This window comes from Python bivittatus, unplaced genomic scaffold (assembly GCF_059951505.1).
Source record: "Python bivittatus isolate LINGU-HERP-01145 unplaced genomic scaffold, Pbiv_v1 ctg000220_np1212, whole genome shotgun sequence".
NCBI classification, from domain to species: Eukaryota; Metazoa; Chordata; class Lepidosauria; order Squamata; family Pythonidae; genus Python; species Python bivittatus.
In genome coordinates, this window is record NW_028277048.1 from 36431783 (window position 1) to 36447424 (window position 15642).

The 15642-nt window shown below is 42.0% G+C and overlaps 1 protein-coding gene across 1 annotated transcript; it reads left to right on the forward strand.

Moving 5' to 3' along the window:
• Positions 1–3830: 3830 nt before the first annotated feature.
• On the forward strand, positions 3831–14891 carry SSTR2 (somatostatin receptor 2). The gene is made up of 2 exons (XM_007435820.4): positions 3831–4169; positions 9229–14891. Exon 2 carries the CDS (start codon positions 9328–9330, stop codon positions 10444–10446), a length of 1119 nt encoding a protein of 372 aa, XP_007435882.1. The 5' UTR covers positions 3831–4169; positions 9229–9327; the 3' UTR covers positions 10447–14891.
• The last annotated feature ends 751 nt before the right edge of the window (positions 14892–15642 follow it).

Here is a 15642-nt window from a genome sequence, read left to right on the forward strand (position 1 = left end):
ATCTTGCTGGCCCCTCTCTTATGAGAGCAGATAGAGGAGGCAGATTTGGCTAACCTTGGAAACTAAGCAGGGTTAGGCTTGGTTACTATTTGAATGGGAGACCACCTGAGAACATCAGTGTTATAAACTAAACCAAGTCCAAAAATAGCCCAAAGAAAGGCAGTCGGCAAACTGCTTCCACATTATCGTCAACAAAACAAAATGAAATGCCCATGTAGGCAGCCGGGAGCTCAGCCTGACTCAAGGGAGACTTCATTTCTTTTAATGATATTTTGGTTCCATAATGATCCACACTCTGAAAATTAAATTGAATAACTTAATACATAGGCTGTTATTTTCTGTTGTGTTAATTTGTTTCTCCGGGTTTACTGTTGCAGTGCTTTAAATGTGATTTTTAATCTTTTTTCCCCCTTCCGTATTCTTTTCTTGGTCTCTTTTTTTTAATTAGTCACTTTTAAAGTGTGCTTGATAAGCAAGGATAACAATAGCCAAGGAAACATTCCTTTCCAGATATAAAATAATGTCTGTATTTTTTTTTTTTATTCAATGCTCGGAAGAGAAATAGACTCTAATCAACTTAAAAAAGGGGCTCCTTGGAATAACTGCATTCAAATACATTTTTCTAGCATTCTTGGGCAATTGGTATCAGAGGCAGCTCATCAGATTCCTGAAAGGAAAGGAATGATTGGGCAAGACTTTTTCTTCTAGATTTGAGGATCTTCCCCCAAGTTCTTTCCTTGCAACCATTTCTGTACAGTTTGCCATAAAAGGAAAGCTCTTTTTCTTACTCCTTTTCAGCCATTCCTTTTCACACGTTTTTGTATTAATGCTTATGAAAAAGAGCATATTCATAAACCTCTGCCAGAGGGGCCATGTGAAACAATAAAAGGTGAGTAAGCTTCTGTGGAGGAACAAAATCTGGTCCCCTTTACCGAAATAGTCCCCTTTGCCTGCATGTAGACTTCCAGGCACCCATTCCCACCTATTTTCTGCTGTACCATGTCCCAATGCCCACTGACCAACTCATATGAGTTCACATAAACTGTGACAAAAGCATACATATTGTGCTTCTCTCAGTCTACAACTCTTCCTTGACCCTATTACCCTGTGTGCCAACTTTTGTGGATTCTGCAGGAAAAGAAGCAACTTCAGGAGGCATCTGACATTTTGCAAACATTAGGGGTTTTTTGTACAGTAAAAGAACCAGCCAGGTCTGCTGCCTTTCCCTTTGTTTACATCAGTGTTTCTTAAAGTGTGGTCTTAGGACCCCGGGGGTTCTCCCAAGACCCCCTCAGGGGTCCTTGAAATCAAAATTATTTGCCAGCCTATGTTGAAAAATAATGCAATATTAAAATCAAACTATCATGAGAAGTGGTAGTGGCAGCAAATGCATTGATTTTAATTTTTAATACGGTAAATATCGTTAAGTATAACCCATACAAACAAAAGCTCTTTTGGGGTCCTCTATAATTTTTAAAAGTGGGAAGGGGTCCTGAGAGAAAAAGGTTTAAGAAATACTGGTTGACATCAAATATTTGTCCTGTGCTGAACTCTGGTAAGAGTGTTTAAGACCTTCAGGCAGTGAAGCAACTTCAACACTCAATGGCATCTTTTTTCAAATGAACATTTCATGGTTTCATGGAGGCTGATTTCCTCCTAACCAAGGCATGAACGTGCCCCAATAACTGGGTTGTTTATTTGTTTCTTCATGTCCTTTCTTATCTGTTCCGATATTAAAGTACTATAATGTTTTTCCTCTTTTCCCAACTGTGGAATTGGCTGTGGATATGATCTGATACATTTTGTGTAGACCATTCGGTTGCCAACAAGGTCAGCAATTGGTATCTGCCCTTGCTCTGATTGGCTACTTTGGCCTGCTACTGGCACAGTCCCTCCCCTCTGGTCGCTGGGCACTCCCCCCTCCTGCCCATGGCTATTTTGGCTTAGGCTGCAGGAGAGAAAAGCTGGGTTTAGTGATTTCTTGAAAGAAAACCAGATCTATGCTGCACATTTAATTGGTTTTTAATTGTATTTGAATTCATCTTGTCTTCATTTTTGAATGACTGCTGGGCTGCGGTCTAGTTTATGTGGTGTTTTTATTTTGGATTGGATTGGATTTTATTGTATATGTTTTTACTCAGACTGTATTTTTTAGTATGTTTTTTTTAAAACCTCCAAGAGAGCTTTAGCTATTGGGTGGCTTAAATGTTTTTATTTTTATTTTTAAAGGGTTGATTTAACCCAGTAAAGAGAGTCAGCTTCTTCTGGCTTTGTGTTGCTAGCTCTGTTGCCATAGGGTATATTATACATTTCCCACTGCTTCTGCTGATAAAGAGTTTTCATGAGGCTGTATTTTTCTGCCATTTGATTATTTTTACTATTTTGGAGGGTTCATGCATGAGCACTCTGTTAGCCTGACTGGGCAATGCTCCCAAACTGCTATCAGGAGGCTGCAATATCTATGATACTTTGTGTAATGCCCCACAGTTACTTATGGCATCCCACAAAGCCAGCTGGGTGACCTTGGGCCAGTCACTCAACCCTAGGAAGAAGGCAATGGCAAAGCATGTCCAAAAAACCTTGCCAAGAAAACTGCAGGGATTTGTCCAGGCAGTCACCAGGAGTCAACACTTGACTTGAAGGCATATGGGAGGGTAGCGTCATTTTACCCGTGCCATTCCAGCTTTGGCTGCACTGTGTGCCATGTTGGCCATGATGCATGAACTAATCAGTACTACAAGATTACAAGTTCCCGGGGGGGGGGCACCAGCAACTTCTGGCTGCTACTGTCCATATAATCAGAACCAGGTTCCTTGGTTGCTCATTGGCATTCCCTCGTAACACTTTCCCACAATAAATAGGCAAGGAGAGCAGAGTTCTCTGGCCTTGTTACTATGGCAGGATACGGACTGGCAGTTGGGGCAGCACAATTTCTGCCTGCTCGAGAGCTGATGGATTGCACTTTTAATCTGACCATCTGGATGAGCCCAGAGAAAAATACTGCATGTATGAATAAAACTGGATCTGAATCAGCATTACAGTACATGTAACAGTCAAACTCCGTACAGCATTACTTCTTGCAAGGCGGTGAGGATTCCTCTTGGGTAGCCTACACAAGTGTAAGCTTTAGGTCCAGCCTTTTTAGTGAAGCATAAAAGAAACGGATCTGTAGCTGGAGGAGGGATATCTCCCATCTTTCTTTCTCACCTTCCAAGGCTATGAGAAAAAAAAACGGAAGCAGATTTCTAAGGATACAGGAGGCATTGTTTCCTCCCACCACACAACACTTCTCCATCTGCTGCAGAGTCATTGTCTTGCAAAAGTTGCAGCCAGGGTTGGCCCCATGGCAAATCCTGCTACTGTGACAACTGTACCTGATTTAGTGGCAAGGCCAGATTTAGCCTTGGGCCACTAGTTGCCGATCCCTCGTCCAGCCTCTCCGCTGGTAGCTCGGGAGGGAGTAGTGGAACGTCACGTGCTCTTCAGGCCGCGTGCCGTGTTTGCAGACGGAGCGTTCTTCGGCCTGCTTGTCATTGTATCAACTGTCGGACGTCTCTGGGGCGCGCTGCCACGGGGGTTATCCTCTTGGCAGTTGTAGTCCTACCCTACCTCTGCCCTCCCGCGTTCCCCGCCTAGGCAACCTTTATCGCCACCTCCTCCTTTCCCTCTCCCCGTCTGCTGCATTGATTGATCACTTCACGAAAGACTGCCCTATCTTGCCAAGCACGATCTCTGCTAGGTGGACTTTAGCTTTCCCTGATTGCATCGCAGCCCTGGCGTGACACAGCTCGGCGATGAGCAGCCGGGACAATTATTGGACGGGGGAGTGGCTGGAGCGGCGAGCCCCCTCCGTGCCGGTGGGTACATCGGCGGAGCGCTTTGCCCCCTCGAGCTCCGTCTGCGTACAAGCCCAGTATCCGCCGCTAGCGCTCTCTCGCTCCGCCCCGCCGCCTGCCTTTCCTATCTAGGGGCTCATCCAGAAGCAGTAGCAGAGCCGCGCCAAGCGCCGCTCTGGCTGCCTCCGCACTTCGGAGGGATCTTTCGATCTCGAGCAGCTGCGCCCGATTCGCTTGGACTAGAGAGCAGGCAGAGGCGCGCGCCCTCGAATTGGAGTGTGCATCGGGGGAAAAAGGGAGAGAGAGAGAGAGAAGCACTAAGACTCAGACCTTGTAAGTGATCTTGGGGGAGAGCTGTTGGTGCACCATTAGCGGGTGCGGGGTGGGGGGTAGGTGGCTAGAAGTATTAGAAGAGTTACAGGTGGGAAAACTTCCTGATCGAGGAAGGACAGAAGAGAGACTGGCCCTGATCGACAGTCAGGGAGGTCTGATTGTAAAATGCTAGCTGAAGTCTCCTCGCACACCGCTTACGCTTTTTCAATTTTTTAGGCTGCAGTCGTGGGTGCGCTCATTTGGAAATTATTCTCTTGAATTTAACAGACTTTTCTTTCCTGGGTAAGCAGAACGCGCAAGATCCAGATGTAACCTTTTGCACGTTTTACTTAGGAAGAGTCTCATCTACAGATGGGATTGACTCCTGGGGGGGTTGTGTGCCCTCCCCCTCGCCTGGGTTAGAGCCTGTGTGGGTTAAAAGAACCTTCTTCCATAGCAGCAGATTTATAGTGAACCTTCTCCCCGTTTCATTGTTTTTATTCTGTACTGTTTCTTCTGTTTAATGGGTGGGGGGGAACCCCTAACCTTAAATGTTAATAGGGTTTGCTGTGGTGCCCAATTTGCTCAATAAGAAAAGTGGATGTTTCTGAAGCATCTTGTGGCAGCTTTCTTCAGTCTGTGCCCTTCAGATGTGTAGGGACTGCAAATCTGAGAATTCCTATTGGCTGTGTTCACTGGAAATTCTGGCAACTGGAATCCCAGTTCTTCTCAAGGGTTGGGGACCAATGGATTCTGTGAAGAGAGAGGCTCTATATAACACCAATCCCTACCTCTCCTTTGATTTCCTCATCTATATCCCAACTCTCTTCCCCAGACAGTTCCCTAACTGCTGAGAATGAGTGCCTTCCAACCAGGACACCCTAGTTCCAGTTTTAGGTTTACCTGGTGTCTGTGAACTGCACTCAGTCCACTTCTCATCTGAACATGGGGAGCGATGACCAAAACGATGTGCTGAGATAATATGTGCACCCAAATATTTATAAGTATGTAAATACCGCCCCCCCCCATCTAGAGATCATTGCAATCAGCATCTTTTCCCAAAAATACCGTAAGGTGACTTTTTTCTGATATTTAAGAAGGGAAGAGAAAGGCAATAACCAGGGGCACCCACATTGTGTTAACCAAGAATGTGGTTTCTTTGGTTTTGGTTATGTGAACCCAGCTATTGTGGCTTGTGAACCATGAGTTTTAGCTTAGCATGTTAAACAAACCCAGCCATTTATGGCTTATTTAGTAAATTGTGGTTAAACAAAGTATGGCTGAGCTGAGTCAGTGTGACACCCAAAGACAGCTGGGGTGGAAAGTATAGCTCCTAGGTGCTATACTTTGAGTGCCCTTGATTCTCCCTTCCATCTTTTTGCCTCTCTGGTGTCTTTAGTGGTTCAGCCATAGCTAGGTACAATAGGAGGCTGTGACTTGACTAGTTCAGGTTTCAGTCATGAAGAGAATAAAAGGGTGGAGGGGTAGAGGAGAGAAAGACTGAAAGACCATGTGCAGTACCCTGAACTTTTTTGATAAAAGATGGAAATATAAACATAATTGAACTAAGATATTAAATTTAACCGCCCAAGACATTTCACTTATGTTTCTCCACACCTGCCCCTTCTCTTGCATCCAGTGCTGCCCCTTCACTCTGTGATGGAAGCAAACATGAGAAGAAGCCGTGACTAGAAACAGGACTCTCTCATTCCACCAAAGAGGCATCCTGTGTTCCCTCCCTGCACCATCACGTTCTTTTCCTCTTTAAAAGTCTGATTTGACTGGGAGCTGCAAGACCACATCCAGGAATCCCTCTTTTGCCAGAATGAGAATGGCTGCTGCCTGCTTTAAGGCATCTGATATACATCAGCAGCTCCCAGTCAAGAGTGACATAGAGCAAATAGAGGGAATAATGAAATACTTGGATTGAAAATGGAATGCACTTTCAGGAGGGCTTGTGTCAGACCTGGCCATATCCAGAAACTATTAAAGTTGGGGGAAGCCTTGTTTTGGCAAAGAAGCTGCACATATATTTAGAAAAATTAAATCAGATTGATTTCCACTTAGCACACTGATTCTGCACGCAGACCCACGCTGTGTACGTTTTATCATTTGGAATGGATTTTCCTGAGACCTAGGGCAGACCACGCTTGTATGTGATAATGGGCAACTGCAGTCAATAACTGAAGGAAGGGATAGATCCAGATACCAGTGTCCTATGGAGAAAAAGAACAGCTTCAGTTAACGCTATGGTCCAAAGTTAACTGCATTTAAGATTACAGATTACAATCTTCATAAAAAAGCTTAATGCCATGCTGAATTAGGTCTTACGAAAAAAGGTTGCTTTTTGGTAAAAACGAAGTACTGGATGAAAGCAAATGATGGATGGAGCTTCCTTGTATCTGAGTGGACTCTGAATTGGATTTCTTTTAAATATACAAAAAAGAAGTAGGGATACAGTGTAAACTGAACCTTGAAAAGCATCCATTTAAAATATTATTACCATCCAAAAAGACAAATTGTGCAAGTCTATTGCAACAAAAAATTAAATAAATCCCACATATCCCACATATATCTCAGTACTTTGTAAATATAGATGAATCGTTGGTCACTTCTTAAAGGATCTGGTTAGTGTTCCTCATACTGTATATGAGTTTCTTTGTAGTGAAAGATTTTAAAAAATCATATTCTTTGTGAAAGCAACCCAGCTTAGCAAAGAAAGGGCCAATGTGAGCATGGCAGGAAAAGAGTTTGCTCTTCCGATGTAGGACTCAGTGTATTTCAATACAACTAGCCTTTCCACTACTCAAACTTCTGATTTCATAATTGAAAGTAATCAGGATTTGAGTGGGCTGTTCTAACTATTTAAGTTACTAGTATGCTATGCAGACAGATATGTTTGCATATGTCAAGATCTGCAGCACTTGCAGAATACTGACAGCCAATGAGAATGTGCTCTTCTTGCCAAAAAGATGAGCACAGAGATATCTCAGTCTTTCAGTGACCAGTCCTCCAATAAATGAATAACAATTGTAAACTGTATTTACATCCTGGTTTGAAGCATCTGTATTTTGGCTCCTTTACCAGCTTCTCCAATGGCCAGACAGACAACCCAATACAACACAAGTAGTGAAATGTAATAACCTCTGCAGAGCCATTCAGAATGGAAATTGCCCCTTCCCCCCCCCTTCCACTTTCACTTGCCCAAAATGTTGAGATTGCAGCAGAATGAAGCCAAGAATTAATATTGGGGAAAATCAGAGTTGGAGGTTCAGTTTGTGAGCAGATCTTCAGCTGCAGCTCATAATGCCCAAAGATCTGAGCTACATATTTACATGAAAGCAGTGCTACCCTGTATAGGATGGTCAGACTGGACAGTTTTATCTCCATACCATAATCACAATTGAAGATGGCCCTTCCATTTTAGAGGTAAATTATTTTGAAAAACAAAACACAATAAAGGATCCCTTCAAATAAATACAGTAATGTTGTCCATGCAAGATAAAAAAGGATTAAACAGATTAAATTGACAGCAAAATTGTTTAAATATATAATGAAAGTAAGTCTCATTGAACTGAGTGAAATATACTCCAGTAGAAGCAAATATAGAATTGCATCTTTAGTGATACCTAATATTCACCCCTTATTATTTGCATATGCACTGTGGAGGGGAAATTTCTTGTAAATAAAAAGTAAAGGAAGAGCATTTGCTTTGAAAAGAATTAGAAAAGTGTTCTGATTTTCACACCTGAGCTTTTGAAAATACAACTTTTTGATAGCCAGAGTGTCTACCTGTCTGTCTGTCTCAGTGGTTACGGGCTTCACCCGTAGAGCAAAGACACTGCTGGAGGGACAGGATAGAGTTTCCTACCTGAAGTTTAATACACCTGTTTTTCTTTTGTTTCCTGCTGAAAATCAGCGGGAAATCACTGGTGATTTCTGGCATGCTTTGGGAGAGGGGGCTCTTCAATTAAAAAAAAAAAAATCATTAGGGGGTTAACTGTGGCTTGCAAGCCATGGGATGCCAATTTCTATCCTAGAAAATAGGTCATGAGAAAAAGAAATATTAGGGACTGTTAATCTTCTAGCTGATTCTTCCAAAATAAGCTCTTACAATTTGAGGCTGCAACCCTATATTCATTCTCACATAGCAAATACAGTACCGGAGCCTCAAACCTTAGATTGGCTTACAGCCCAGAGCTAAATGTAGTATCTTGGGTAGATACAGCTGAATAACTTTCTTCCTAGGAAATACCTGTCTCCATACTTTTCACATCCGTGTGAAAGTATGCATTTAACCTCAACATTGCTTCTCCGTGAAAAAGCCTATGTTTCCCATTTGCCAGAATGATACTGTTCAACATTGCCATGTAAAGAGCTGTTGCAATGTAGGAGCTGGTTGGGTCTCAAAAAACTGTACAGTCCAATCTCATCCTTGCCTCTGTAAATGTGCAATCTTATACACACTTTTACTTGGGAATAGGATTACATAAGTTGCAGCCAGCTTTACATCTGGCATTTTGCCTCATCACCCAATCTGTAATTTGGGAACAATGTGGTGTATTGTTTAATGAATGAGAAATGGGTTGAAAAAATCCTAAAGTGCAGGAATGAACTTTATTGAATGAGCTTGGTCTCTCAGCCTAACCTATTTCATAGGGTTATGATGAAAAAATAAAACTCATATATAACACATGAAGCTCCTTTATATATATTTTAGTATCAGATTTTGCCCTCTTGTTGAATCTCAGGACCAGATAAATGGCAGAATTATACTCACTGGCCTATGCTGAGATTTCTCTGTTATAGATAATATCCAGGTTATCCATTAAGTTGAATATAATTCACATGAGGAGAGATCAAATGAATATAACATTCTTTTATTCATGGAAGTTTTCATTTTTCCCCAAGTTAATATATATTGGAAGAGGTGGGTTGTTAGTATTCAATCCACTAGTTCTATTCAAAGAAAAAGCCAAGAAGGTAGTGATGTAAGAACTTTTCTTGATCTTTGGCTATAGGAAGTTGGTAGATAGCCATTTTGAACCTGATCTTTATTTCTCATTTATTTTGTGCTTAGATTCCATTTTATCTTAGACCACCCTGATTCAATCAAGATGGCATCTTCCTTTGCCTGAAGAAGATTTCTTGCCAGGCAGACAGTGACAGCAGTTGCATCATGGACCAGGATAATGAGTTGCCCAACACCACAGTCTTCTGGTACCCCTCAACTTCTCAGTTTGACAGTTTCTCACAAGAGACTCCAGCTACCAATATTTCCATCAACATCACAAGCCACCACTATGATTTGACTAGCAATGCCATCCTCACCTTCATCTATTTTGTGGTGTGCATTGTGGGCCTCTGTGGAAATACTCTAGTCATCTATGTCATCCTTCGCTATGCCAAGATGAAGACAATCACCAACATCTACATCCTTAACTTGGCTATAGCTGATGAACTGTTTATGTTGGGCTTGCCTTTCCTGGCTATGCAGGTGGCTCTGGTTCACTGGCCCTTTGGAAAAGCCATCTGCCGGATTGTCATGACAGTGGATGGAATCAATCAGTTCACTAGCATCTTTTGCCTCACAGTCATGAGTGTGGATAGGTATCTTGCTGTAGTACACCCCATAAAATCTGCTAAATGGAGGCGCCCAAGAACAGCAAAGATGGTCAATGTAGCTGTCTGGGGCATATCTCTCCTGGTCATACTGCCCATCATGATATATGCTGGAGTGATCAATAATCATGGAAGCAGTAGTTGTACCATGATCTGGCCAGATGAGTCTGGTGCTTGGTATGCTGGCTTCATCATTTATGCCTTTATTCTTGGTTTCTTAGTGCCCCTAACCATCATTTGCCTTTGTTATCTTTTCATTATCATCAAGGTGAAATCATCTGGTATTAGGGTGGGTTCCTCTAAGAGGAAAAAGTCAGAGAAAAAGGTCACCAGGATGGTCTCCATTGTTGTTGCTGTTTTCATCTTTTGCTGGCTGCCCTTCTATATCTTTAATGTCTCATCAGTGTCTGTGTTTATTGTGCCAACACCTGTCCTCAAGGGCATGTTTGATTTTGTAGTGGTCCTTACATATGCAAATAGCTGTGCCAATCCTATCCTTTATGCCTTCTTGTCTGACAACTTCAAGAAGAGCTTCCAGAATGTCCTCTGCCTGGTGAAAGTCAGTGGCATGGATGAAACGGACAGGAGCGACAGCAAGCAGGATAAGTCCAGGCTTAATGAAGCTACAGAAACTCAGAGAACATTGCTCAATGGAGACCTTCAGACAAGCATCTGAGAGATACCAGCAGTGGTCTGTACAGCTCCGTACTTCTTCATAGAAGGCAGAAGTCCATATTGAATGACAGCAAGAGCTATTGATCCTTCTCTTAACGGAATGGTAAATGTATGTGATGGAAAGGGCACAGGGCACAGATGTACATCACAGCTCTAGGCTAGCTGGTTTTGAAGATATTAATCAAAAGAAGAAGTATATTGTGGGTGATAGACTAGAAACACACATTGGTGTGTGCACAGTAGTACATGCATGTATAAAGGCATGATGCGATCAAGCATAGTAAGAATTTCTATACTAGATCCATCTAAGTAAACCTTTTTTTTTTTTTAATCCCTTTACTGGTAAGATTTTTCCAGTACCCATAGATTTTGAAATATTCCATTTCCAGGATTTGAATTATAATTTTCTTTAAAAAAAATGACAAGCACTAAATAAACAAGTTCCAATTCTGAACATTTTTTTCTTAAGCTGGGATCACTGACATCCTCTTCCCATTCTAAAATTAGATACTGTGAAAGTTTTCACTTTGTTCTCTTTTTCAGTTAACAACATTACACTCATGTATTTGAATCAAAATAAAATAGTCCTTTTGTAGGTAGGGAAGGGATGATGGGGAAATGATAGCTGCATAAATATATTATATTGTTAAAAGACCAGCTAATAAAATACGATCTTCAGAATGAAGATTGTAAAGCATGTTGACAGGAGTGCGGAATAGAGAAATGTGTCTGTAGCCAGAATGAGATTCTTTTACTATGAGTTCACAGAGATTATTCATTTTGCCCTGTTGCTATCCCTTTGTTTCCTACATAATGGTTTTCCCACTGAAAGTAGGGCTATCAGATCTCAGCAGCAAATACCAGGATGGCCACTAGATGGTAGGAAAGTGACACTGGAACCTGTCACTCTTTACTGCCATCTAGCCACCTTCATGATTTTTGCAGCCCAGATGTGGCGGCCCCACTAAAAGACCTTTTGTAAGTGGGGCTAATATTACCAAAGTATCAAAGCAGGTTTTCAGCATTTGACAAATGGATCCAAAATCCACACTTGAATAATACTGTTATATGGACCTGCCAACTTTTGTGAAGTGAGCAAGCTTTTAAGGTTTGTAGTTATCTTTAACATATTGGACATTACTCCCAACTTTGACATTTTTAAATAAATCTTAATACAAGTTTTATACGTGGGCTTTTGTTCCTGTTGCTATTTTAAACGGACCCATACAATTACCTACAATATTTGTCAAATAAGGAGTATACTCAGTTCTCAGTGTGGCCCAAATCTTTCTCCCAGGTAAAAGCAAATCCCTAGTGGCTTGCATATGTATGGTTTTGGGAGGAGGGTTTTACTAAAGGCAAAATAATACCTCTTTAATAACCATTTCTATTACCTATGTCCTATCCGTCATTCTGCTAAGATCAGAAAAGATCATGAACTGTTGATACCTGAGTAATAGGTACCATTCATGTATGAAGCAGCCCAGATAAATAACAGTGGCAAATGTGCACTAGCACTAACCTGCAGCTGCCTTTCCTTTACATATTCTTAAGGGTCATGGCTAACTAAAAACAAATCTGGCTAGGCTAACAAAAGAGGAGCCAAGCTGTAAAAATAATCCAGATGAAGAAGGAATCTGTGTGTACTTCCCTACATCAGTAGTAAGGAACCTGTAGATCAGTGTTTTTCAACCTTGGCAATTTTAAGATGTGTGGATTTCAACTCCCAGAATTCCCATGCTGGCTGGAGAATTCTGGGAGTTGAAGTCCACATATCTTAAAGTTGCCAAGGTTGAAAAACACTGATCTAGATATCCTTTCCTCTTGGTCATCCTATCTGAGGCTGCTGAGAGTTATAGCTAATATCTGATGATGTCCACCGCTTCCTGAGGCCTACCCTTTGTCTACAAGTACTGGGTACTGAACTTGCCTTAGGAGTTCAGTGTATGGAAGATACTCTTAATTCTAAATCCGAGGCTTCCAGTTCAGAATCTGACACTTGGGGCAAAACCTACTGCCAAGCTAAAGTGCTATGCACCCATTTGTGAGCCAGGGGAAATCTAAACCTGCTTAAAATTTGCTGTCCCCACTTCTGAGCCTATTCTGCCTCTATAGCTTCTGCCCTGGCTTGCCACTAAATGGCGGGGGGGGGGGGGTCCTGTCTTTGCATGATGTAGGATGGGTGGGTTAGACAGCCAGCATGCAAATTCTCGCCAAACCCATCTCCCTCTGCACTCGCAAAAAGAGGGACTTTTGAAAGAGCTTTTTCATTCCTTTCTTTACTCCTCCCTCATCACTCTCCTTCATACCACCATCCTGATCTAAGAAGGAAAGCCAGGGAAACAGGCTTCCCTCCAGCTTAGCTTTTGTCAGGCCTTCATGAGTCACAGAAGAGAGACAGAGGATGAATTCCCTCCCCGTGTCCCCTGCGGCATGTTTACACACAGCCCCTGTGCTAAACTCTGCATCCACACTCACAAAAGGTTGGCAGTTCCTCTGCAGGTGTCTTAGGGGTTTGTGTTTGACTGGGAGAAATGGGCTCCTGCACTAAAAGCTCTTTGCTGTGGTGTAGTGATTGTTCGGGTTTTTGCAGACCAGGAATGGTCACCCCAACTTAACCAACCGGTCAGCTTCCCCAGCTGGGATCAACTGTTTGGAGGGCTTGTTCTGAGGGTGCAAAACCAATTGTTAAAATGGACCTGAAGCAAGAGGGCATGACTGCAGTGGCCAGTAGGTACCAGGCTGTCCTCATCCCATATGGATCATCTGACTGTATTGCCAATAGAATAGTTGGCAAGGCATGCTGGCTTTCATACATCTTGAAAGTGCCATTGGTGGCCACTGGCTTTGGGGAAAACCCTTAAAACTGGAGTAGCTAAGGACAATTAGGTTTGTCTCACTTGTGGGGTGGGATGAAGGCATCATTATGGAGAGGCCCATCAGTGAGGAAAAGCTCTCTAAGGAGAAAAATGGGTCTTTAATCCTACCTACATAGAAATCAGGCCTTATTTATGACATGTTAAGGACAGGAAAAAGAGGAGTGTACTATGTAGAACAGTCCTCCTGGCGACCGGTCAGGAGCAGGACTTTAATCCACTAAGCTTCCCTTTCTTCTGGTTGCTCCACACTATCATAGAGCACTATACCCTTTTTCCTTCACCAGTTGAGCTTCTGCCCCAGAATTCTGTATCTCTACATGACTGATAGATTTTGTATGTAGGTCCAAATTAAAATCCTGTCTATTTTAAGCAAGATCTTTTATTTTAGTTCAAGTCTTGGAGTTTCCAAGTTTGTTTAATGAATGGCTGTTATCATAAACTATAACATTAGCCCTATCAAGGAAACCATAGCTTGGGCGATTAAGTTTATCTCTCAGTTATTATCCCCAAGAGAACTGTTGATAAGACAAGGTGCATGTTGATCATTAAAGTCTTGGTATTCTTAAAGATAATTACGTTTTATGATCCTGGATATTTTAACGTGGCTTTTGCTTCCTGGAGTACATGATTACTTGGTCCTCGATCACTACTGGCTACCATGGCTCTTATTTTAGTGGCAGTTCTGAGCACAGGAAACTACTGAATGCAATCTCATCAGGACCTGAGAATTCACAGTCATTGCTACAATTTCATTTACCCAGATATTGGGATAAATTGGTATTTGCCATAGGAGACATAGTAGATTCTGATTTTATTTATTTTATTTATTAAAGCAATTTATATGGCTGCTCAACTCACTCACTGTGACTCCGGGCAGCTTACAGAAATAAAACCCCGAATACAAACCCACTACACTCCCACCCCCACCCCCACCCCAGCAACAGCATACATTCCAACAAACCACTCGATGGGGTTTGTATCAATCTGGGATCCCCAGGTCTGCTGGCAAAATCATGTCTTCAGGGCCTTTCAGGAGAGCATCAAGGTGGGGGCCAGTCCTACCTCTGCGGGGATGATGTTCCACAGGGAGGGAGCCACCACGGCCCTTCTTCTCGGTCCTGCTAGATGGACCTCCTTAATGGAGGGGACCCATAACATACCTTGCCTCCCTGATCTGGTGGGTCGAGCAGACAAAACTGGGAAAAGGCATTCCTTCAAATAACCTGGCAATCAGCTCTATATAATAGAAGTTGTTGTTATTTTTCTGATAAATTGTTACTAAAATGCTATGGACATTTGGACTACCAGATGTAGGTTGCAGAACGTAAGATAACCACTAGGTGACATCAAATAATTGATTTTTTTCTATTGCTTTGCTGCCTCCCAGTTGTTTGTCTGGATTTTGCAGCCCAGTGCTACTAGCCGGTTTACCAAGTAGTACACTTGCCAAGGAAATAAACTTACTTATGAGCCGGAAGGGCTTTATGAACCCTACACAGTAAAGGAGAGGTAGGCAACTAATTGGCAGTCATGGTTTGTTCTATTAAAAAAAAAAAAAAAATCAGCATCAACAGCTATAGCTAGATTGAGCAGGGTTGTAACACAGTAACATTCTTGCAAATGAGAGAGGCTGAGATTTTTATATTCTTTTGGATCTATGGATTTGGAGAGGCACATATATTGTTTTTAATTGTTTATATGCACTAAGCATATCCAAAGGCTTACACACAGTATTTCATTTGTTTTTATTTGGGAAATTGCATCATAATTTGGCATTTTTTGGCAAAGTTCAATAGCTCCATTGGGGGGGAGGGGGGTTACAAAAAGGCCCAGGGGTTCCCTATCGTTATTGGGTTCCCCAGCAACCTTTAAAACAAAAGGAAATGACTCCAAAATTATTTCTTTTTCCCACCTGTGTTTAAGGGCCCCTGAGTCTCTCATACAATCTGTGCATATGCTGCTGTAACTAAATGCAAGGGGAATAAGACCAAAGAAAAGAGACATTTTAGATGAAATATGTATTCCAGCCAGTTGAATGCCAGACCCATACAACCAAAAAGACACTTTACCTTCAGTTTTAGAATTTGTGGTAAAGGTCTGACTGCATGCTTTCTTTAAAATAACAAGAAATACCTATCAGATTCCCCTTTGTGACTGTGGAAAAAGAAAGCTTGAAAATCAGAACCTATGTACAACAATAAAAATATAAAGAACCTCTAATTGTTCAGGGCATTAATTTACATTACAAATTCTTTTGCTTAGCTTTCTCTTCACCTTAAGAATCATTTGATGCAGATAAATAGTTGAAGAAAAGTCCA